The 25,779-nt window shown below is 41.2% G+C and overlaps 1 protein-coding gene across 2 annotated transcripts in view; it reads right to left on the reverse strand.

The window, feature by feature from the left end:
• The window catches only part of LOC135295055 (ephrin type-A receptor 3), a 174,603-nt gene extending 149,122 nt beyond the window's left edge, over positions 1-25,481 (reverse strand). For both annotated transcript variants that reach the window (XM_064411120.1, XM_064411119.1), the window contains exons 1-2: positions 25,203-25,481; positions 9,741-9,805 (exon numbers count right to left, since the gene is read on the reverse strand). In XM_064411120.1, the coding sequence (XP_064267190.1) occupies positions 9,741-9,805; positions 25,203-25,329 (192 nt within the window). In that variant the 5' untranslated portion in view covers positions 25,330-25,481. The remainder of the gene's footprint in view (positions 1-9,740; positions 9,806-25,202) is intronic.
• Positions 25,482-25,779: the final 298 nt, after the last annotated feature.

A 25,779-nucleotide genomic window follows, 5' to 3' on the forward strand; every position in this document is an offset into this window, starting at 1 on the left:
AAACAAACGCACCCCAACCCAAAACACTCAATTTCCAAAAAGCACTTCTGTTACTGAATCTTAAACAGTCAAAATCACCCCTCTGAGCAGAAAATACAATCTTAGGATTTTTTGCTATCATGGAAAGAGCTATTAAGATTGGAAAAGGTCTTGAAAACATTCAGATTTTGGACAAACATGCCTCCTATTACAAGAGCTTTCTGATCACAAGTTAGTTTAAGGCCAGACTTCTTATTTTTAGGAGCTGTGAAGAAATAAGCCACACTGTGCTGTTATCTTTCTTTTCAAGAAATCCCTTCAGAACCCATTTAGCTTATACTTGTTAAATCCCCGGGTTGTAAAAGGAATGTAAACTAAACTGCAGCGTTGCTGTGAGGTGCTTCTAGACTGAAACATTCCATCAGTTACACAGATAAAGCACCTACATCCTTACTTCATCCCATTCTTGGATATTTTTCCACCATCCTGCTAGAGGTTTTCCACATTAACCTCCCCATTAAGGAAGCCAGGATAGCACTGGGTATGGCATCACACCTAATAGGATTGTTCAGTATCAAGTTAGAGGACAAATACATTGCAAAGACACAGGGATTGTTCAGTCTTGTAAAAAGAAAAAAAAGCTAAGGAATGATCTCATTACAGACTGCAACTTGAAAGGGAGTTAACACAAACTCTCCTTAGTAACAGCAGATGGTGTAAGAGGAGAAAACAGCCATAAAATGTGTCTTGAGAAATTCAGGTTAGGTATCTGGCAGAATTCTACCCACTAGAAGCACTGAAACAGGCTGCCTGGAGGGGCTGTTATATCTCCAACCTCAGACTCCACTCTCCAAAACCAGAGCTGCTGACCTGATAGAACCTCAACAATTATCCTGCACCAAGCAGGAGACTGGGTGGCCTCTTGGCAACTCTCCTAAACAACATTTTAATTTGTCTCTGGTAATCTACATCTCTGAAAATTAGATGCATTTCAGTACAACATTTTAATGGAGATTCCAAGTTAAAAGTAGATTCTGATTTATGCCATTCTGCAGCCTGACTCATAACCTACACTATCACCCTCTCCCATCAGTCATAACTTTTGAGTGAATTAGCTTAAACCAACTTAATTGACTATAATGCTTTTGTTGATATCAGTGAAGTCTGAACAGGCACTAATTAAAGGATTAGTGGTCAAAATCTACCTTTAACATTCCAAGATAAACAATTGATATAGGATACTAATTCCTACCTTTCTACTCAGAAAGTGCAGCATAGAAACCTAGACATCCAATTTAGAAGTTAAGTTTCAGCTACTGCAAGCAGAAACTTTCCTCTAGATTTAAGAGATGCACTTTGGGGTTAGGCTTTTATTTTGTTTAAAAACACGAACACAGAGCAATTCAATTTTTTTTTCCCCCCCAGAGTCCAACTAAAATCAATTGTCAGGCTCTTGAGGAAGGATGGTGTTGACTGCCCCTCTTTGCCTACTGCAAGAGCACACAAACCACATCGCAGCACAGCTCTCATCCCCCGTCCTGGTGCTAACAACCAGCAATCAAATCACCCTGTGTGTCTCAGCTGCCCTTTGGGGCCTCTGGAAACCCAACAGCTGGAAATGAAGTTTGAGTAATCGCAGTTAGGCAGGAGAAACCAGCCCGCAGATGAAATGGCCAGATGTCACGGAGTGAAACTCCGAGATTTCATCACCTTATTATGTGTAAGATGGTATCTCCGCCCGGTGCAGAGAGCCCGCAGCAGCACACAGCCTTCGCCGCTGATTAAAAGCAGAATATCGGCACAAAACATGAGCTCCACCGTAACACCTTCTGCTCCAAACACCAAAACAGGAGCGCCGAGAACCAAAACAGCGGCTGCTGGCTGCGGTCTGCCGCTGGATGGTTTATCAGGGGACACAGAGAAGCTGCCTAAATCCTGGCCCGCCTGTCCGGGCGGGAGGTGCGGGACAGCATCCCGGTGCCCGCCGCAGGGACATCGCCACCTGCCGGGACACAGAGCGGGGACGGGAAACGGGGCCTGGGGACCGGGATGGGGCTTGGGGAGCGTGATGGGGGCTTGGGAGGCTGCGGAGGGGACGGGAGGCGGGATAAGGCTTGGGAAACGTGATGGGGACTTGGGGAGCGGGATGGGGACGGCAAGCAGGATAGAGCTTGGGAAACGGGATGGGGGCTCGGGAAGCGGGATGAGGGCTCAGGAAGCCGGGAAGGGCTTGGGAAGCGGGATGGGGGGCTTCGGGAGCGGATAGGGAGTGGAAAGCGGGATGGGGGCTTGGGAAGCCGGGAAGGGCTTTGGAAGCAAGATGGGGGCTTGGGGAGCGGGATGAGGGCTTGGGGAGCGGGATGGGGAACGGGAAGCCGGGATGCTGCGCTCGGAGCCAGCCGGGCTGTGCCGTGCGGACTGAGCCCCCGCCGCTGCCCGCTGGTGCGGAGCACCAACACCAACATCCCGCCGGGCACAGCCTCATGGGGACGCTGTCCCAGCTCCCCACCAAGCCCGTCACCCTCCTCCAGCGGGATGCCGGGGGTTTGGGTGTCCGGAGCAGGGAGGGGAAGGGCAGGCGATGTTTTGGGGCCGGGAAGCGCTCCCGGCACCGCCCGCCCGGCCGGCGCTGCCCTCGCTCCTCCTGCCCGGCCGCAGCCAGCCTGGCGAGCCGCTCCGGGCGAGGCAAAGCGGGAGAAATTAGGAAATTAATTACCACAACCCTCAGGCTGTTTTCACAAATAACTCTAAAAAAGACAGGGGGAAGAGGGAAATCAAGCAACGCGTGTCTTCTGCCTTGAAATATCCTGCGAGTCTCTCTCCTTCACCCTGCAGCCATCAGTGCCCCCTCCCCAACTCCTTTTAAAAGCACTTTATACCTTCTAAAACCACTTTATACCTTCTAAAAGCACTCTAGAGCTACAGTCATCTCAGACTGAATGCCTACAGATATTTGGAAAAAAAAAAAAAAAAAAATCCAGAATAAACTACCTAGCCAAACTATTGACACCGTAATTACAAGAACAGCAAAACTATCAGGAAAAAAACATTTATGAGCTTTTTTAACTGGAGAGGGGAGTTGCTTGTCTTGTGGACTTGATGTTATAAAAACAGTCTTAAAACTGACTGCAGTGTGCCCCTGTGATAAATAATATTGCATTTCATGACAGTTCCTGTATTTACTTTGTTCTGTTCTGGTTTATGCAAATAAATTCAGCACAAAAGAAAGTTATGAAGTAAGTGTTTCTTCACCAAATGAAAAATATCTCATGGCGATGAGACCATTTGAGAGAACTTCTCACAAATGGCCTGGATTCATCCTGACAGAAATAAAACTCTGCCCAGGAGGAGAATGATGTTGCTCCTAAGCTTTGAAAGTTAAAAGGGAAAACTGGATGCTGAAGCATCTCCATTTGCAATTTTAAATAAGATCTTTATTTAACTCTTGGAGCAAAAGCCAAAACTTGCTCTTTCTTTTTTTTCTTTTTTATTTGAAACCACAGAAAACTGATCTCCAACCTTCAGCAACCTTATTACCAGTAAATAAAAGGACTGATGAAGGTAATGAAATATGGGGAGGGTGTCCATATTTTTCATTGTAAAATATGGTATAAGGACATTGCCCTTACTGGACTTTGTCTTCTTGTTGTTATAATTATTGTTTAACAGAAATCTTATAATTTGAGGTAACATAGTAAAAAGTAGGAAAAAAAGAAAAGCCTCTCTTCCTTAATAATAATCACTGGAACTAGCACAGTTTCTATTTTAGATCAACTTAAAAGCTGTTTCAAAAATGTACTAAAGCATAGCACCATTATGATCACATTGAATTTTTCAAATGAATGCAATGCAGACTACAATTATTAAAAAAAAAAAAAAGAAATTCTTAAGAATATTCCAGTGCTCCACATTTTAAAAAGGAAGGCATTTCTTTCTGGCAACAATTACTAACAAGACCAGGGATGCAAAAAATTCTGAATATGTTTAATCTCTTTCTTTTCCTCCAAAGCATTTATCTTATTTCTTTAGTCAACTCCACTTAAGTTTTTCAATTTAAACGTTCCTTTTAAATGCATGCTTAATGCAAGCAGCAGAAGATAGTGCACAGAAGAAACACAAGTCAAAACCAGTTAAAATACACTATCATTGACTACTTTCACACTGCCTCTGAAAATATCAACAAAACTCACATTTATTCAAAATCAGTCATGAATATAACAATATTCACAGAATTAGCATATTTATCTGGCCTATCTCAGGTCTTGTTGCTACAAGAAAAATCTACAAGAAAAGGGGAAAAAAGTATAATACAATTTTCTTTTTTACTAATTCAGGATTTTGTGTAAAAGCAGCACCCACAAACTGAAGAAACCACAACTGCATTCTGATGCAAGGCTGAGTGTGAATGAAGAGACTAAATAATTCAGAAATCAGGCAGACTTCTAATTGTCCCTCTCCAAAGAAAAATCATCCATTTTACAGCAGAACATTCAGAGAGCTTAATTCCACCAGGAGGAACACAAGAAGTCTAAAACTAAGAAACAGCACATGCTTGATTACAGAAAACTGAAGGTAAAAAGAAAAACTTTTATGAAGGCTCTTATTCTTTAAAGTTTTCACTATTTTGAAAAAAGGAGAATCAAGTGAAACAAATACATGTTCAGTGCACCCCAAAAGCACATAATAAGTGAAAAAAATGAGCATATGAACAAAAAAAATATTTTCCCAATCAGCCACTGACTGTAACAAGAAACAAAGTCTATGAATCACAAAACCAGAATCCCAAGTGGTTCATTTGACTTGCAACCTTCACAACAGTCTGCCTGAATTTCAGACATGACACACAAATTGTGGAAGGCAGGGTAACAGTATGGGGTTGTAAGGAGAGCAGAGCTCAGGCAAAACAGATAAATCTTGATTTTTCCAGAACACATTGTTTTAAGAAGGACTAAGGAAATTCCACTGCTGATGGATACGAAAAAGAAATTATATAACATGACATGATTGTTTTAATTTTTAAAACAAGATATCTTTACAAAGATATCTTTAAGTTTCAGTCTTTTGTCTCATACCAATGGTTTGATATCACTGGGTTCACTTTGAAACTCATTTTCACAACCACTTAGTGATTTCAGCAGCACTGCACACTTTATATACAGTACTGTTTAGAAGTTGTCAAGTTTGGTGTCAGCCAAAAAAATGAACACGGGCTAAGATGTCAATCAGCATCAAAAAAACCTTAAAATGAGGCATTTGATAAATTTTTGTATTTGTGTTGGCCAGTTTTGAGGTTTTTTGGCAGCTCAGCTGCCCTGAGATTCTGCAGTGGTGTGAAAATGTGAGACTTGCGCAAGGAAGAAAAACTTTGCCTGCTTTTTTGTGCCCAGCTGAGGGGAAGGCTGAAGGAAAGGCACAAGGAAACCCACTGGCACTAAGGACCTACTGAAAAATAAAAACCAAACCTTCTGCAGAACAGGATGCAATTAACAGCAACACACAAAGCTACAGGAAAGCAAACCTCATGGAAATACTTCTTAATCTTCAAAATGTCTTCTTCATTAACATAGAAACTTTCCAGTCACAGTGGCCTGAGAAGCTGATTCTTGAATGACAATTATTTGAGAGCCAGGATGTACCCTGCACAAATTCTCCTCTACCTTCACCTACTCACAAGGGACATCCAAATGCTTATATAATTCAGGCTCTCCTGCAGTCACTCTGTCCATGATATCCCCCAAAAAGAAAGATCCAGAAGTTTTTATAGTGCCACACATTAGCCAGCTATTGAAAGCAGAACAAATGAAACCAGGGAGGCTGCCAGCAGCCTGGGTAGGCAGCAATGCAGGCTAACGTGACAAACTACTTTCAGGATTTTGAAATATAAGAAAGGAGGCATTTTCCTCACTTTTGCTTGGATTATTTTGATTCCAACCCAATTTTTGGTTGATGGAAAAACTCTCATTAATCTCAGTCACGCAGGCTCTAGCCTGCCTGGCACAACACCAGCTATGAGGGGAGCAGGGAATGTTACCCTTCTCTCCTCAAATACTGATGAACCAGTTTCCATTACTGACATGATCAGCTTGATTTGTTCAAATGACCATCAGAGTGGCCACTAAGAAAAAGCCAAGTTTTTCACACCAGATTTCCAACTACGTGCCCAAAAGTTTAAGGTACTGAGTAAGGCCAGCTCTTAAAGAAATCTACTGTTTCTGAAGAAACTCGGGGATTTAGAAAGCCATCAAGATCAAAGACAGAATCGTTATTTTTCCAATCAGCCTTTGCAATTTTGTCTGCATTTTACTAACTTTAGCCATGTACAGAACTCATTGAGGTTGGATTTTTTTTTGTTAGAGTTGTTTCTGTTATGGTTTGTTTTTCCTGACATGGTTTGGTTTCTTTTTTGAACAATTATCTTTTACATGACAGTAAAAAAATGCCACAGCATTCGTTTCTCTAGCTACAAACAAAACAAGATAAGAGTGATTCCTCTGTTACTTTTCTACTGACTGCATGAAAAAAACATGACTAAAAATTTCAAGTCCATAAATTTGACTAATAAACACGTAAAGACTGAGTCACAAGCTGCGTGACTGCGGAACGATGGATTGAGATTATGTCACGAATGATATTTTTTTCAAACTTCTCCAAAAAAAACCGTTGGAGCAGGAATCAGATACATAAAAAAAAATGATGCTGAAACCAATAAAATTCCTCCCATGAATATGCAGAGCGGGGTTTAGACTGTACTCCTTTTGTCCTGTATGAATTATCCATCACATTTCTGTTGTACATTACTAAAGTGACTTGCTTTATCCTCCCAACCCCCACATCTGTGCTGCTGTAATTTATGTGAATTACAGTTAATGATCATTTGCATTATGCTTAATCAGCATATCAATAATATACTCTGCACAGAGTAAGTAGCTCTTCTTTCTTTCCCTTTTAATGAAACCTATAGAAATGGAGCTGGGGTTTGACTGATTGGCATCACAAAAAGGTTGCCTGGGCAGGTGCTGGGGATGGTGGCACAGGACAGGGGCCTTGTGGCTGCTGCCAATCATGCTCAAGCATCAGCAAAACCTGCTATTATATTTTTTTAATTCTTGTGCCTTGCTATTTGGAGGGGCCAGTGCTTTGTGCTGACGGGGTTTTAATGAGCTTGACCAGATCAGTGTTCCTGGAGCCAAGGCTGTGGCTGTATGGGATGGTTCAAGAAGAGATCACATTCTTCCAGGGTGATATTACTCACCAGAGTCTAAACCACTGCCATTACAGCGTGCTCATGTGGGACACACAAACCCCTGAATACCAATGAGCCACAACCTTTAACATGAATATTCAGGAATTTCTGGAAAGCTACTACTATATATGCCCAAGATTAGGGAACTTATAGGAATAAAGAACAACCAATCAATTTGCATCATTTTGCCAGAAATCAATCAATATCATGTATCAACAGGATAAAATTATTAACCTAGTAAGAGGTTTGTTAAACACTTCAATTAAATTATTTTTTAAAACCCTGTAAGTCACCAGCTTTGGTGTCCTGACATTTATGTGAACACTGCTGCACGCTCGAGAGGAACTGGCACGACACCAATATTCTCATTTGTGAGTCACAGCCTCCAGTGCAGCTCTATCAGCTTTACCTTCTAAATCACTGCTCTGCTATTAGCAATCTTTCAATATGATGTGACATCTTTATTATAATGTTTTTCCACTGAAGTTTAAGTTCATATTTTAGCTCAGAGACAGACACAGCCATATTTACCAGGTTTAATTAATTGACTGTAAATAAAGGGCTGTAAGAAGAAGGCGCCTCTCTCACACGATGCTCAAGTTGTCACCATTTTACAGCAAAATGCCAATTGGCATAGGATAAACATTGTTATTTCCATACTTTACATTTATATTTCAATATGTAATCTTAAAATTTCAAGGTATTTTGAAGACTACAGTCTAGAGGCTCAGTTCTCTTCCAAAAACAGTCACAGCATATGATCTACATTAATTTACTGCCACGCGATTTTTAACGAGGAATTTCATTAACTTGTAAGAACATCAGCGAAATTCCATTATTTACTTTGGCTTCGATATCCGAAGATATGGCAGTAAATAGGAACAGCATGTACAAACACACACAGACAACAACTTGGGCTGGATTTACCTGACAAAAACTTGCAAAAGCCAATAAAATTGACCTTGACAGATCCAGGGGCCCTTTTTGGTGGGGTAATGCAGCACATCTGTTTTCCTTATAGCCCCCATGATACCCTGCATCATTCCCTACCAACTGTTTCAGGCATCCAAGGCAGGAGAGACACAGCTGCAGGGAGCAGAGCAGCAGATCTGCACAGCTGCAAGGAGCTGAGCAGAGCAGGGGAGCAAAGCAGAGGAGCAGTGGGAGCTGGGAGAGAAAGGCTTCATAAAAAAAATGCAAGTGGAAAAAAAAAACCCACACTGATGAACTAGAAATTGCTGGAGAGCTCCCTTCTGGACATCCTGTTCAGAGATGTTTCTTGTTGGGAAAAGTCAGCAGAAAAAGCCACTAGGAGGAAACCTGAACCCTCTTCCCACTTCTTTCCCATGAGAATGGAACAATTTTATCCAGAGACACAGAGAGAGATCCATGCATAAACTCAAAAAATGAACCAAACCTTCATCCTTGAGTACTGCTAAATACCTGCATAATGCCTAATATCAAAAGGAACAACTTAAACATTAGCAAAGGAATCCCATGAGGCAGAGATGCAAAGGCACTGTTAACACTGATTCTGTAAAAGTGATAAAGGTAAGAACAGCAAAAGAAAGTCTCACAGATGCTTTCTTTCAGCAAAGACTTGATGGCTCAGCCTTCTCTGAGAGCAAGGGTAGCTCTGGACAAGTGGGGTTTTTTTGTGTTTGGGGGAAAAAGAATGCAGGAATACAAGAGTCATCCTGCATATCTACACGATGTAATGCAGAAAGAGAGAGGTGGGATGTTCCTACACACAAACACACATTCCACATGGAGGTGGGGAGTGAACACACATCAGCATCACTAGACAGATATGCACCATTTAGTCATCAATGTGATGTTATCATATAAGACATTTTTAAAAATAGTCTGCTGGCAAAAAACTATGTAGAAATGATGGAGTTAGCAAATTGGAAAGCACAGGTGCTTTAAGACTGCACTTCTAAATCTGCCAATCGAATACCCACGTTCATTAGATCTGGATACAAGGTTAACAAAACAACCACCAACCACCTCCAGCGCATTATTTAGACATTTCTGTAGTGATACTCTAACTCATAACTTGAGCAGTTTAGCAACAATTCAGCACAAAAGTTACAAACAAGTACTTACATCAACCACTTATGTCCACAGAGCTTTCACCTCCCACCACTTCCATCTGAGCAAATTAGCAAGTAACACCATGAAGCAGAACCATAATCTCTTTTAGAAATACACTTTATGACAGAGAAGGAGCAGTACCTAAGGAGAACTTTTTGCTGCTGTTGTTCAGTGCACCTCTTGCTTTCATGTTTCTCCCCAAGGAACGAGCCTTTCCAGGGGTTTACCTGCTCTGGGAGGGGTGTTGTGAAGAGAAGGCCCCACAGCTATGAAAGCCATATTTTGCAAGTTCAGAGCAGATTATTTTTGCATCTCCAAAGCCCCAGCCTTATTGCACGGTGTCCTCTGAAGAGGAAACAATGGTTAAATAGCACATTGGTCTGCAGCAGCACTTTCCCATTTCACACTCCAGTGAACTCACCCCATGTGACGGGTAGGAGATCCAGCCCAGCTCCCCTTGAATTGTTTTTGAATCCAGCAGATTAACTACAAAAGAAGACACAAGGAAGAGCAGTGAGTTTCCAGTTAACCTCAGTTACCCACACCCAGAGCTGTGTTTATTTGTGGACCCTGGGAGAGGTTGATTTGTTCAGGTGGCCTGGCGGTGAAGCTGCACAGAAGAAAAAGACAAATGAAAAGGATCATCTCCTTTAGCTTAAAACACTATGAACAGCAGACAGGACAACTTCTGAAAACCAGAAAAGTGACAGTAAACAAACAATGGATCATGGCTAAATTAATTGCAGCAGGGGGTGGGAACAGAACTCTTCTATCAGCTACACAAACCACAGCGTTTTTCCCTCGGATGCCTGAAATTTGGGTCACTGCATCTAACTGAAATGGTGAGATCTGAATATTTAAATCATTATGTGATTAAAGACATCCATTTGGCATCTATAATCTTCTCAGAATACAGGAATAAATAATGAAAGCTGATTAAAGTCCTTCCTGCAGTTCTTTCTTGCTTCTGATCTAATTTGTTCTCAAATTGTCTTGCAGTAGTGTTTCCTAAATGTCATGTGTAACACATTAGATACAAAAGTAATTATTTACAATGTTACAAGTTCAGACAAACCTGCTTTTAAAGAGGGCTATCAATTGATTGCTAATCTTGCTGGGATTTTTGTTGTTGGTTTGTTTTTTTTTTGAGCCATGCAATAATTTTCAGTGTGAAAAGGAAGATTTTATTTCTAAACAGTTTGACAGGCATTTTCCAGTCAATCAAATCTCAGTGGATTTATACTTATTTTTAAACACAACTATTTAAAATAAATACGTACATCGAAATTAAAGGATATTCTTTTGGCATTTGTTTCCTACAAGCACAAAAATTAATTCTTTTCCGCATCTTGGCCATACAACCTCCAAGTGCTTGATCACACACTTCCCTAATTAACCACTTCTCTATCATCATGAAGCAGAACAGGTGAATTTATATAAAATACTGTATAAAAAATAGCTTCTATATAAATATCAACTAATGAAGCAATAATATTTCTTAGCAACACCGTAATATTTATTATCTGCAATCTGAGCTTACTTTTGTTGGGTGTGTTCACCACCCCCCACACCCCCTTTATATTTTTTCCCCTTCAGTATGGAAATAATGATAATGAGACATGAAATAAATCTCAGCATATGCTAGGACATTTTAACACCTGACAATGACAGATTTATTAGAGGTGCCACTGTAGCAGCTTCTTATTCTATTTGTTAACCTGAGGGGTTGTCACTGTCCCCAGAACCAGATGGCCTGAGCATTGTTGCTCCAAGTAACCAGAAGAACAGGAAACAAAAAAAAAGAGGGAGAATATCTATGAATCAGCTGAGTTAAGCTATTTGTATTATTACATCATTCTCCTTTTAATTGCTGTTTCATTTTGGACACCACTTAAAAAAAGAGAGAGCTCTGAAGGCATTATTTTTACTGTTAATTAGGATGAGCAGAAGGAGACACAGGTGTACAGTATTAGAAATAAGACTGTGCTATAAGGAACCATAAATAAACATTTTCTACATATGTGTGCATGCATATTTGTATTTTGTATGAATATATGTGCACTGCTATACTGCCAGGACTGAGCTGCTCTGCCATCTATGTGAGAAAAATGTTTCCCCTTGCAGTTATACTTCCCTTTAAAAGAAAACAATAGCACTGTTTTATCTACATCAATAAACAAAATATCTTTACTAATATTACAGAAAGAACATAATCCAGTGCCACATATTTCTTAGCTCTGAATCAAGTCCTCAATCACATAGACAAAGAAAAATCAGTCAGCCCTTTACTGAGTGCACAGGGCCCTAGGCAGGCAAGGTTTGCATCCATAAAAAGGAAACAGCAACAAAAATTCAAAAGGAAAAGTGCACTTCTCATTTTTTGTTACAAATTCTCAAAGATTCTGGATCTCCCACGATAAGACAGATCTGTTTGTTTGCCATGCATCTGCACTGCACAGGGCTGAAGGAAGTGTGGCTCCTGAGGAAAATCTCTTGGCAAGAAGTGACTGAGGTAAATCACCCAGGAGCAAACTGAAGTGATATATTTTATATATAATAATTAATATAATAATAATACAATATGGTGGAATTTTCCCCGCTCTAGATCTGCCCTGCAGGTCCAGCTTGCCCTCACAGGCATCACAACAGGACATGGGTGGCAATTAAATGTTCAGTGTCCCACACCACAAGCAGGTGCCTCAGCCATGGGGCAACTTGACATCATCCAGATCAAATCCATGAAGTTAAGAACAATTTTTCAGTTCTCTCCTTCATTCCACTTTCCTCATCTCCTTCAGACTGCAACCACTACTTTTCCATTCTCAAACCTGCTTCACTACATTTTAGAAGTCCTTACAAGGGAGGTTTTCAAACTGGTTACAGGAGGTTTCTGGTTCAGATGTGTGTTCTTTAATAGTATCTAAAATGCAAAAATTTCCTTGCAATTAGTAACTCGAAAAAAACCACCTTCTTCCTGATAAAAGCTTCTAGGACACTTATTTTCCCTGTGACTTCCAGAGAGTTGCACACCTCAACAGAGAGGAAACAATAATGCAGAACTTAGAAGATGCAATCCTGGTCCCTAGACAAAAATGACTGGGAGAAGCAACTGTTCATTTTGTCATTGTATGTTCTAACACGACATATTAATCTGGAAACTGGAGGAAAAAATAGCATTTCCTTACACTAAGACATAAGAAATTCATAAAGAATGGGTTAGAAATTCATTGTCTGATTTATTTTTCTTCATGAATTTGGATGGTTAGGTAAAAAGTAAAAATGGAAAACTTCACACAATCACTTGATTCCTACATTAACTCATTACAACTTCTTTTAATCCTGACAGATCCTTTAGTGTAACAAAATACAACACTTGGACAGGTCCATTTTGTGAAGTGTTTCATGAAGATGTACTCGGTCAGATCCTCACTGGCAGGCATTTTTCAGTGTGATCCTCATTTGTTTTCCCACATACCATTAAAGTTAAATGAAAGCCAATACTTAAATATCCTACAAATGCCTACAGCCACGTATTTGCTAGATGAAAGGAGTTTATGAGTTTCTCACACAACTCATTTGCTCTCCTTGCACCAAGTCCTCCTGCAGAACTGTGTGACCATCACTCAGCTGGTTCCTACGAAATCCCTGAGGCTGACCAGCCAGTTACCAGGGGTAACTCTTAAAAAAGCTGAACAGTTTCATTGCTAGTGACAATTCTTTCCAACAGAATGCCTTGGATAAGATTCCTAGTTGTGCTGAGGAGACACAGAGGAGCTCTCATGAAGCAACTTTAAGTAAATAAATAAAGTGCTGTCTAACTAGCTCGGTGTCCTGCATTGGTTCCCATCACATAATTACCTTGATTTAAAGCTATTCTAAGGGAGAATTTATTGGTATTAAGATGAGCAGCCATGACTTCTGAAAATCAGTGATTTGGCCCTCCTGTACAACAGCCCTGCTCACCACACTACAGTGCAGTACTTCTGCCAATGCAGCACACCGCTAAAATGCCCATTAAGAACATTTTCCCTTTCTAGAGACTCTCTCCTGCCCAATTCTCTTGCCCTTTCCCGTGCACAGCCACAGGAGAAAGCATTATCAGCTCCCTCCATGTGGATTTCCAGGGGGTAAATTGAATCTCTCCCCAGAACTGGAGTAGGGACGTGGATGTGAAACACAAAGCTCCCTCACTCTCCCTCTCACGGCATCGGCAGCAGATGAATGGAGGCTTGGGTGGAATATGACACTCGTGCTACCAGAAACTGCTTCCAGATTTGGGAGTGATGGTCCAGGGCTCACTAACAGAAAGTTTCATCAGGAGGGATGTCAGGGAAAGAAAAGAACCCTAAAACTAAACTGATTCCTGAACACAGTCTGAAAGCTGCAGCATTTCCAGAAACACGTGGAGTAATAACTGCCACAATGAACTGAATACAGCAGAAATACCTCCCTCAAGAATGAAAATAAAGAAACAAATCCTGTGCCAGGTAGAATCACTCTTGAGATTCCCCTCACTGCTGAAAAAAATGAGGAAAGCCTTCTAGGGGACACTATCCTGCAACTTGCAGTATTTAGAGAACCATCTACAAACAACTTCACCAGTGGAAAACATATCCAAATTTTCTTCTTCACATAGAAAATACAGAGCAATAGCCAAGGTCAAGAAATACATAAAATATTTTTGTTCAGCTAATTAACATTTTCCATTAATATTTTTTTTAAAGTGCATTAAAAACCCTCACATCAATATGTTGTGTTCTCTTGTTTGGTAACAAACTTTGAGTTTAGAAATACCCTGGCTAGTTATTAAAAAAAATGCCAACAAATGGGAAAAATTAAATTTGCTATGCAACAACAACAAAAAAAAAAAAAAAAAAATTGTGAATGTCTAATTGAAATGTGCCATATAATCCCAAGCAGCAAAGAAAATACTCTGTGGCAGAAAGTCAGGCAGAACTTGGTTTTGGGGTGGGACAGAGTGGAGTCAGCACAAAGCCTGATGTACATTTTTGGAATGGTGAACCCTTCCCAGCAAAGGGGGCTTGCACCTGTATTTTCATCCACCTATGAACACAGATCTGAGCCTTCCCAACTCTCCATTGCCCCAGCAGTGGCAGCACATCATCTTTGTGTCTTGGATTATTCTGGGGCTAGAACCAACATGTATAGACAGGCAGGCAGAACTCAGGCCAAAGTTGCACCTTGATGCAATTTTAATTTCCAGCTAGGATCAGCTATCACACTGATGTTGCCATGAAAGCAGCTAAGGCAGACCAAGAAACCTTTGGGAAGGGGCAACAAATAAAAAAGGATGTCCAGCAGTGAAGTCTGGTTTTAAGTAGCCTGATTTGCTGCTTGCTTAATAATAAAAGTCAAGCCTCCTGTGATTTTATGGTCCTGCATTTCCCCTCAAATATTTTAGTGAAGATGTTAGCACTGGTCAGCAGAAAATAAAATAAAAACAGCCAGTAGAACTCTGCAGCACTCACCCTACCCACATGCCAACAGTTTGGCCTATTTACTAAAAACCTCTTTCCCAAAGCTGAGATTTCTGCTGAGCCCAGAGCCAGGCTGCAGTCCTGAGAGAGGCACAGCCCTGTGGGGTCTGCACTTCCAGCCCTCCTTGCCTGAGCTGTGACACTGCACAACACAAATGTGATTTTGTGCAGAACGTTCCGAATTTGGCAACTGTCATGTTCAATCTGTGGTCAAACTGCTGACTGAAGGACTCCACCAGGGTGGGGGCAAGGGATGAACAAGCAAACAAAAACCAAAATGAATTTAAAAAACAGTTGCTGCAATACTGAACACAGGAATATCCAGAAAAAAACTGGAAAGACCAAGCCTCCACTATTTTCATTTAAATGTTCAGTAAAAACTTTCCAAATTAAGAGATTTTGTTACAAATATCAGACGAAAAGACCAAAAATTAGCAAAATATGTCAAATTACCCTAGAGATTATTGCTTCTGCAGAACATATAAGTTTCCACCATCAATTCAGATGATTTGGCAAATTCTAATTTTATGGCATCTTCCTGCAGTTTTTGAATAGGAAGAATTTAATTTTTCTTCACCCAGATTTTACTTTTCTTATCAAACACTCTCCTCAAGAGAGTCTGAGGCCAGATTTAGATACCTCAGCTGAAAAGAAGAAGGAGCAGCCAAAGCAGCAACCCCTCTCTGCAGGTTTCTCTCAAAAAGCTGCCATGAAGGAGGGAATGCAGGACAGCAATCAGCAATGCAGGAATGCCTAAAAATAAAAACATCACCTGCACTCCATGCTAAGTGGAAGCTCTCCAGTGGTCTTCCTCACTGTGCCAAGTATGGAGCCTGCCTGTGGAGAAGGGACAACCATCCACCCATTCTCAGTGATGAACACAGGCAAAACAAATTTTTATTTCTTTTTTATTACTTTGAAACATGAGAGTTCTCTTGATATTGTTAAAGTGGCACAAAGCTCAATTTCCAAGTATGCAAAAACATATGACTGGTGGTGGGCTGGAATGCACTGTTTATCAAAGGGGCCTAATAAGGTTTCAGTTTTATTAGGCTATTTCCTGTAAGTTGATATGTGCCAGTTCTTTTCATTAAGACAAGGATATAAAAATTAAAAATGGATTAACCTAATGGGTTCCAAATTACTGTCGCCTTGGCTTCTTTGCATTTTTTTTAAGCAGCTCCAATTGGTCCTGTTCCAGTACCTCCTACAAAAAGCAAGAGGCAGAAAGCTTCAGGATACCTGAATTAGAGTTTAGCTGAACTCACATCCAGATACAAATCCTACAGATCTCATTCCATTCCAGCACTCTGGCATTAAATCTGATACCACTGAGGCACCATGTTAAATATGCAAATGCAAAATGGGGGCTACTGTGTTGAAAGGGAGTTTAAATTCCCTTTAAAACCCAAGTTATTTTCCCCCTCTCAGAGGAAAAAAAGAAACCCAGAAATTGTGGATGAGATTGAGTTACCAAAACCCTGCCAACCCCTGCCTTTTATCAGCCCAGAATAGAAGTGGGTCTCTTGTAGGATGTGTCATATTTGTGAGTCCCACTGGGTGCCCAAACCCTGAGGCACATAAAATGGCACCACATGTTATGTCTAGCCAAAATTCAAGAGCAAACATTACTCAAATCATTTCAATAAGTCCTAAAGCACTTCTTAGAAAGGTTTAACCACACTGCACATCTAACTCTTTTTACTTCTACATTCCCTTGCAAAAAAAGTGTTCACTTGTTTTACAGAATTGAGCTCTCTGAAGGTCTGGTAGATTTGGAGCATGACAAAGATCCCCCTTGGGAAGACTTTTAGCAGTTTAAAGGGGAAAATAAATGTTGAGTCAGTGTCCAAGTTCACTTAAGGTAAGCTGAGAAGTCCAAACCTACTATGACATGCTCAGTTCTAGAATTCTAGACACAAAAAAGTGTCACAGAAAAGACTCTTGGGCACCCACAACTAAAAGTTCCAAGGTTCCCACAAATTTCATTGCAGTTCAAACATATTCAAGGTCCAGAAATCAACAAAATCCACAGCAAGTGATCAATACCCCTTTGGAGGACGGAAGATTTTGAGACAGGGACCAGAGCATAAGTCCAGGAAATGACTATTCATTTGTTAAAAAGGCTGTGATATCCCCCTAGTGAATCAACTGGCAGCATGCCACAACTCAGAAAAAAAATTTGGCTTTTAAGGAACTCCTCGCATAGGGCACAGAAAAACAAAAATAAATAGAGTTGGGTTGGGCTTGGTTGAGTTTTGTTTTTCTAAGTTTAAAGCACAGAAGTCAAGAATTGTAAAGCAATTCTGAGAATCCTGAAGCACTACAATTCGAAAGCCACATACTCAAGTGTGCCCTGATAATTTTGTCAGGCTTTTCTTCCCTGATAATTTTGTCAAGCTTTTCTTCTCTACCTCCATGAATAAAGATCTCCAGCTTGCATGGAATGCTTGGGTCCTTACATGGCTGCCCCACAGATAAAATAAACCCACAGAGCAAATGACTCAACACCACGGTGTAAATTGCAGGAGTAAAATGCCAATAGCATAAGAAATCTCCTCAAATGTCATGCTGAGAAAATCAAGATGCTGAACCCATTTTTATTTTCCAATACAGTGATGTCACCAACATGATATTTTCATTGTTTGCCAGGTTAACAGAATTTATGGAGGTAATTAATGTAGAACATGTGTGCTGAACTATCCGTATGAAAAATGGAATTGCCCCGACTTCATTTGCTGCCTTTGCAACCAAAACCCCACTAACATCTTTTTTCACTATTTCCATATGTGAGAAACACAAATATTTATAAGAAAGGTAAATGACTGCTCTATTCCCATCTACCCACAAGACACTCTCAGACCCCTGTCTTCTGCTTATTCTTCTGCTTCCACCACCTTACCACAAAGGGATCAAGTTTCCATTTTATTCCATAAACTAAGCATGTTCCTCATGCCTCTTCTCCAGTGTTTCTTTCCCTGGTTTGCATGGAAAACTTCTGTTTTAATTCCTTGAACACCCTTTGTCTAGCTCTAGCCCATCTTTCAGGAAAAGCAATGCCATTGAACATTTCATTCCTCTTTTTTGTCTTCTGGGCATCTACAGGGTCAAAGCATCCCCTCCTCTGGTAAACAGCTTTTAGTAAAAAGAGAACTGAGCACACAGCCCTCAAAATTAGGGAAAAAAAATTATTTCTGCCTTCTACTCTTTCTGGTGAATGTTGATTTCTGGAAAGGAAGGGACAAAAAAAATGGCACAGGCCATGAGAGGAAGGGTGGGCAGGTGAGCTGAGAATAAAGAACCGGATGAGTTTTCCCTACAGCTGGGCTGTCTTTGGGGAGTTGGGTGAGCACAGAACATTCTCCACAGCTGGAACCACGTACTGCAGGAACGCTGAGCACTCAGGCATTGCCAGCACATTTGTTCTCTCAGGTAAATCATGAGAGAAAAGTTTTTTGCAGGGTAAGGCCCTCACCATCTCAGAACCTTAAGGCCTCAAAGCCAGTTTTCTCCATGAACATTAAGGCTGGGCAGACATAACTTGCCTTGCTTTTCTTTTTTTTTTTTTTCTTTTTCTTTTTTAAAGAAAGCAGTGTCAGAGCAAGATTAACTAGAATGGTGAAAATGCCTCTACCCTTTCTTAACTGCAGCCTCTGTTGAAATTCACCACTGGTAAATCAGAGTCACAAAGCTTACTAATGTAAACAGAGCTCAGACTTTCAGGGAGGCAAGGAATTTCTTAATTTGTGCTTTGCTCACTGTTCAGATCCCTGTCAGGACTGAATTCTGCGTCCCTAACTTTGTCAGGAATCAGAGGAAGTTTGGATTTTTTTTTTAATATTCAGATCTGATTTTCTTCATCTCTGCCTACTTTTTCTCTTCCCTTAATCCTTCTCTCCCCCCTAAAATGGATCTCTCAAAAACCCTTGCCTCTTAAAAAAAATAAATAAATCAAGAACAACCCCCCTCCAGCTGCCTTCTCACTTCTCAGCAACTAAATTAAGCAATCCCAAGTCACTTGTTGTTATTTGTTATTGTACAAAATTTCTGGGAAGCCCATCACAGACCAAAATATATTTTTAGGCTTTAATTGTAATTTATTTAAAAGAGTAATTTGTCACTCTAGATTTTCTACAACCCCCCCATTCCTAGGCACCAATTTAAAGTTTTAGATTTTAATTGCTGTCCTCTTATGTGAGGCAGCTTTACTTTAGCAGGTTTAATTATTGTTTAAAAAAATGCCATGCAAATCTTCCTATCCAAATATAAATATAAAAACATTATGAGAAACCAGCTGGAAATAAAAAAAAAAGCCCCATTCCCATAGACTAAACTGCCCTGACTGAACCTTAACATTCAACCTATTGTTCTCTTAATTGCTAGCAAGTTTCAACCACTGTTCGTTTGCTCTGCTATTCTTCTTTCATCAATATTTTTCCAGTAGATTAATGGGATTTTCCTCCATATTTTGCCTGAAACAGCAGGACACGGTAGTTAAACGAACAAAAAAAAAAGAAAAAGGAGAGTGGTGCAAACGTTTCTGCTTACAATGTGTCTGATTTAATAACATCTCTGCAAACTTAAGGCTTTACATGCTGGTTCCCCGTCACTGTGGCAGACTGGAACTTTTCTGTCACCATCCCAAGGTTTCTTTCAGGCAGGATTATCTTTACTTCTACATCTTTATTTCTTTCATTCATTCACTGCAAAAATTTGAAAGGAACTTTCAGTTTAAGGGACTGAATTTTAATCCTGCATCTGTTTCACGCTGCAAAATGAGAACTTGCGCTTGGACTTAGCAAGCGCCCAGGAAACTTAAAAACACAAGATTTCTGCTGGGGAATGCAATCCTGAGCCCACAAATTGCTAGCACACTCTGTTTCCAAAATTACACTCCTGGGAGCTCATATCTAATATTCGGAATTAAACTATTTTTGTTTACAACTTTTAGTTCTTGTTTAGAACAAGTTTATGCTGGTTTTTTTTTTTAAAGCCACTGTATTAAAGTGTTTACAGAAATAAGGGTTACCCCACTGTGGTGAATTTTTAGGAAATACAATCGCTTTACAGTAGCCAGATGCTTTTGTAAACTAAAAAGTCTTCTATTTCACTCTATCATTTCTTATGACAAGTCTTTTCCTCCTCGCAAATACATTTTCAGCAATGCTTCAACAAGTCTAACAATGTAAAAGAAAGGAAATGTTCCATTCCAGAAAAAACACTCTTTGAATGCTGAAATTATGCTTTAGAAAGGCAGAGGGTTAGGGAAAGCCCTCTGCCCCACCTCTGGAGATTTATCTAACAACTCTGGAAACATCCAGCTTTGCACCTTGGGGTATCAAAATCACCTTCTGGGTTTCAATGCCAGCTCCACTGAGCAGAGCTTTGAACTTCACCGTAAGTAAAGGCACAATTATTGCAGCAGTTACTTATTTATTTTTATTTTCTTTCCCAGAAAAATCAAAGAGCAGCTACAAAGCTACGCGAGTTACAGGTACCTTATGGCACTAACTCAGGCTCTGTATAAAACTCCACAAACAGGACTGTGGTATTTGGTAACAGCTCTGTAGTGACCCTCACTGGTGATAAAATCCAGAGCTCTGAAAACGAGAAAATGAACACCTGCATCTGTATTTCTAAACTTTCATCAAGTGGGGATTACAAGAACAAGAGCAATTATAGACATTTTCCTAGAGGAAAACTCCCAAGTTCTCCAACAGAATCAAAAAGTAAGTATACTAATAGCAATATACCTAACTCCAGCAGAGAATAATTTAAAAAAAAAAATTAAAACTAATTTGTACATCCTCCCAGTTGGGAATGAAAAATTTCAGTTCAGTCAGAACACACTCCTGATTTGCAAAGCTTTTGTGTAAACAACTGTTAAACTTGGTGTGCCTATTATCTGTTCCATGCTTGTCCATCTGGTGGTGCCTTTTTGCTGAAGCTGAGGGTACAGAAGAGTTCTGACCCATTTCTCTGCCCTGAGTGCTTTGCTGGACAGCAAGTATGTTGTGTCCAAATTAACTGCAATAAGAATTAATTGCTGTGTCCAATTTGCACATCTCTTTGTTTCAAACACCTGCTTTAAGTTTACTACAGCCAATGGAGAGATTTTTTCATTTTGATACACTATGCTGAAATAGAAGTAAGTCAAGAAAAAAGCCCAGTGACAAACAATAAAGAAAATAAGTTATTCCACATGTTACAGTCTACTATCAAAAATGTTGTCATAAAATGATGCATTCACCTAACTTTTCTTAGCTTTGAAACCATCACACCATGGTGTGAATTTTAAAACATGTTTATTATTTGTCTAATCATACAGCTTAGGATTAAGCACAGAAGGTTTGAATACGACACAGCTGTATGAAAAACAGTCCTCTAACCCCCACCCATGACTCCGAGCTTTCTTAAACTCAATTTTAAAAGGTATCACATTCAGACTTCTAAACCTGCTTTTAACTTCTTCTGCAGATACACACTCAGTTGCAAGCCAGGGGCAGCAGCAGGAATAGTGTCATGAGAAATGAAGACTTACCCTGACCTAATGATACATGACATAGAGCAAAGTAAGATTTGGAAAAAGCATTTCCCCCTTCTGATTCTATTGAGAAGTTCCCAGTATTGTCAGCCTTTCCCAAAATCACATGCAAGACTTAGACAGGGATTTTGTTCCATGTGCAAGCAGCACATTTTTCAAAACCACACCAAGAGCTGTCACTACTACAAAGGCACAGTAAATTGTCTTTATCAATTTTAAGTGTTAACAGAGACCAGCTCAGACAAAAATGGTGCATTTAATTGTGTGGTTCTGCAAAGTTCTGAGATGGCAATCAATGCTCAAAAGATGAAACTGCAGCTCCAAAACCAGACTGAAAAGAGAGGCTGATTGGAACCTTCTTACTGTAAACCCAAAACAGGCACGGTTTGAAGCCAAGTACTGTAAGCAGATTTCTCGTATTGATCTTTTGGTAGCTGTGCTCACAAGAAATTAATTTTATGCTAGATTGAGAGGTTACAAGAAGTTTCCTGTCTGCACAGTCAAAATATTATTGAAGCAATTCAGGTTGTCAGTAAAAGCTTAAACAAATTTGCTGATAATCCTGTTAATGACCTAGGTCAAGTGTTAACTGTTGTGGGTTATAAAACAGTGAAATTAAGGTGGCTGGTACCCTCAGGCAGGCAATATAGTTACAGAAGAGATGAGGAGAAATTATTAAATTAAAGAACGACAGGGCTCACTCGATTTCTTGATACCACAGGAATTATTCAGAAAGAGAATTGCATCCTTCTAAGAAAAAAAGAAACTCAATCCTCAACAAGCAGAGAATACCCAGCAGAGTGGAACAGGAGAACCTGTGGTCTCTGTGCACCTACGGGGCTCAGCCTGCAAACTCCAAACTGGAAAAGTTGGATGTGAAATCTTCCTGACATTGTCCTGCCCTGCAGAAAACAGCACACACCTTTTACCAGCAAACACAGCTAAATCTGAGCTTCAGAGATCCTTCTTGAGCTCCTGTGATTGAGTGGGGAAAATTTCTCATGAGCACGGCAGAGAGTTTGAAAACAAACTCGGGGGAAAGTTTTACTTTTTATCCAGAAAAAAGCCTATATAAAATTTCTCTGGGATGAAGAAAATAAAGAAAATCTCAAGCTCTCCAAGAAAAAGACAAAAAATTGAGCACCACAAAGTGCAGTAAGACAGCAGCTTGTCTTCAGCCCCTCTTTCATCCTTTTCTCCCTTCATCCCATTCACTTCTCCTGTAGTATTACCACCAACAGTCAACAGTTTTAATATTAATTACAAATGTTAAGTGAAGTTGGATTAAAAAAAAATCAAATTATTTCAAGTCAAATAAATTCAGGAGCTATTTCTCTGCCCACACTCTTGTTGCAGTAGGCACGTAACATTTACATCCCCTAGAAGTTAGACTAAGCTGCACAAACACACCAAAAATTAGTTCCATTCGCTGTTAAAACAATTTATGGGGAGAATTTAAAAAGTAGTTTTCATATAAAATGTAAGGAAAAAAGTAGACATTTTTATCTACATGCCTACATCAACAAATGCTGTCCAAAATATATATTTTTTATTCTCAATGGTGGAAAAAGAAAACTTTTTCTAAATACTCCAGAGAAATATAGAAACATCTATCTCTAGTTTTGGGAGGAAATTTATATGAACAACACCAGAAATGTAAATGAAGTGGTTAGAAAAAGATTATTTAATAGATAAAAATATCATCATCTGACATGATTTAAAGCAGCACGCTAACACTTGTTCATCAAATTAGTGGGTCAGCAAATTATAAGAATTAAGATTTCTAAACTCACACGATCAATCCATATAGTGTAAATAAATAAAAGGATTATCAAGCTTTCCTAAATGGGGATTTAAGAAAAAAAAAAAAAAAAGCCAACTAAAAAAGCCCTTAAAAGTTGATATCTTTTTTAAAAAGAAAATTGACAGTATTCCTATTTTTTAAAAGCATAGCAAAACATATGCTTAAAAAAAAAAAAAACACTCAAAAGCAGGTTACTCTCCTGTAACTGCATTTTTACTGTTGTTTTCACTACCAATTTTGTAAATATTGCTCATCTTGTACAAGCTATTGAAGCTGAGAGAAGGGAGGCAGCATTTGCTGAAAGCTGACTTGGACAAGTGTACTTAACATGCATTCCGTATGATACCCATATTTTCCCTCTTTTCTCAATTCTCAGCGCCAGTGACTCGAAACAAAGACACAAAAAGTGGGGTGTTTTTTGCAAACTGGAACACTCCAATATCTTCCTGGCACAGTCACTGTCAGTTTGCAGAATGTGTCTCCACTGCCATGGAGGCAGAGCTGCTCCGCTGACTGACAGAACCACAACCCTTCCCTGAGAGGAATGGTTACAAGACAACAGAAACTCCTACCCACTTGCTTTCATTCCTGAAAATTATTTTTGAGAAATGACAACATTTACAAAATAGCTTCTATCTGGAGGTTTAAAAGTGACTGTTGAAAGCACGCTCATTTAAAATAAATCTATACAGCACTGTATACAAAACAAATTTGCATAAAACATATAAACAGATGACATACTGCTCCTCTTGTATAATGGTACTGTAATTATTTCCTAGCAATGAAATCAACCGCTTAAAGATTACCCAGGACTTGTGAAGTTTGCATCTTTCCTTAGTTATTTTTTTGTATATTTCTTTTTCCTTCTAGAAATAATGCAAAGTTGTTATCTCACTGCCTTATCCCACAAGCAGCCAGAATATCAGTAACTACATCAGCATTATTTCTAAGGGAGAAATAAATAATTGCTCTGACAGGTTTCAGAGCTTCTCTAGACAACCATCCAACTCAAGCAGGTGCGAGTTTTACATGGTTGTGGGTGCTAGAAGTTCTTCACAACCTCTGCCCTCTAGATTTTATCCCAAAAGATAATTACACTGGGCATCCTGGTCATGCCGAGTGCCTTCACCGCAAGCAAGCAAAAGCAGCTCCGTTTATTTATTTATTTATTTATTTATTTATTTATTAATAGGGAAAGGACAGGGGTCTTTTAGGGGTTTTTTTCATAGTGTCTGGTTGCCACTGTTTATTTTTTCCCGGAAACCTAGCATGGGTTTTCAGCAAATGTCATCTTGGAAATTAACACAGCAAAAGAAAACAAACCACTCACTCTTTCTTTTTCCCCGGAAAATTTTTTTTTACACAAACACGCGCAAACTTAACACATTGATACACATCCGATACAAACAACACGATCTGACACAAACCCGCTAGGGAACCAGGAGGAGGTTTTACAGGGCAACAAGCTTCTTTTGCGGATTAATTAAAAGTTTTGAAAGGCAGGACCACTAGCGCAACCACCACCCCTGCAGACGAGAAAGGGCTCGGAGTTACCACCGGGATGAGAGCGATGGAGGCATCGGGGGCTGGGGCGGCTCGTCCCGGGCACCTGCCGGGGCTGGGGCTGCGGGTGCCCGGCCACTGCCCCTTCCCCGCCCCGGGGCTGCGGCTGCCCATCACCGGCGGGGAGGCACAGGCTGCGCTGCCCTCGCCAACTTCGCTCGGGGGAGGGCAGGGCGGCTGCCCGCGCGTCCGTCCGTCCATCCATCCGTCCGTCCATCCATCCATCCATCCATCCATCCATCCATCCATCCATCCATCCATCCATCCATCCCGAGCCAGGGCGAGCCCCGCGCTCCCGGGGCGAGGAGCCGCCGCCGCACGGGACCACCTTAACGGGGAGCAGCGGGGCGGGGGAGGAATAACGGGGGGAAGAAAAAAAAAATTAAAAAGGAAGAAAAATAAATAGAGAAAGGGGGGAATAGCGGAAAGGAACAACGAGGAATAAACGGGTCACCCGGCCGTGCCGCGGCTCACCTTCGTTGCCGGGGCGGGCGCTCAGACGGCCGGCAGCGCCGAGCGCGGCGCGGAGCAGCAGCAGCAGCAGGAGCAGCAGCAGCAGCAGCGGCGGCGGCGGTGGCGGCAGGCGGCGGCGGCGGTCCATGTCGGCGGGGCAGAGCGCAGGCACAGCCGCATGTCTCCGCGCCGCATGCCACCGCTCCGCGCCCGCTCCGCGCCGCCGCCACCGGCCCCGGCGCCGGGACCATGCCCCGCGCCCGCCTCCGCGCTGCGCCCGGGAGGGGCCACCCCCGCCCGGCCCCGCCGCCGCCGCCGCCGCCGCGCAGCGCCCGCCCCGCTCCGCTCCGCGCCCCGCCCACCGCCCCGCCCCGCCCGGGCGGCGCAGTCTGCCCACAGACCGCCGAGATGCCCCTCTAGCCCCGGGGGATAACCCCGAGCGTGCCCCCCGCCCCGGGAGATAACCCCGAGCCCGCCCCCAGGCCGCGGAGGTGCCCCGGAGTCCGCCACAAGTCTCGGGAGATAACCCCGAGCCTGCCCCCCGCCCCGGGAGGTGCCCCGAGCGCGGCCAGCCCCGGGAGGTGCCCCGTCACACGGA

Source organism: Passer domesticus, chromosome 2, assembly GCF_036417665.1.
Source record: "Passer domesticus isolate bPasDom1 chromosome 2, bPasDom1.hap1, whole genome shotgun sequence".
NCBI classification, from domain to species: domain Eukaryota; kingdom Metazoa; phylum Chordata; class Aves; order Passeriformes; family Passeridae; genus Passer; species Passer domesticus.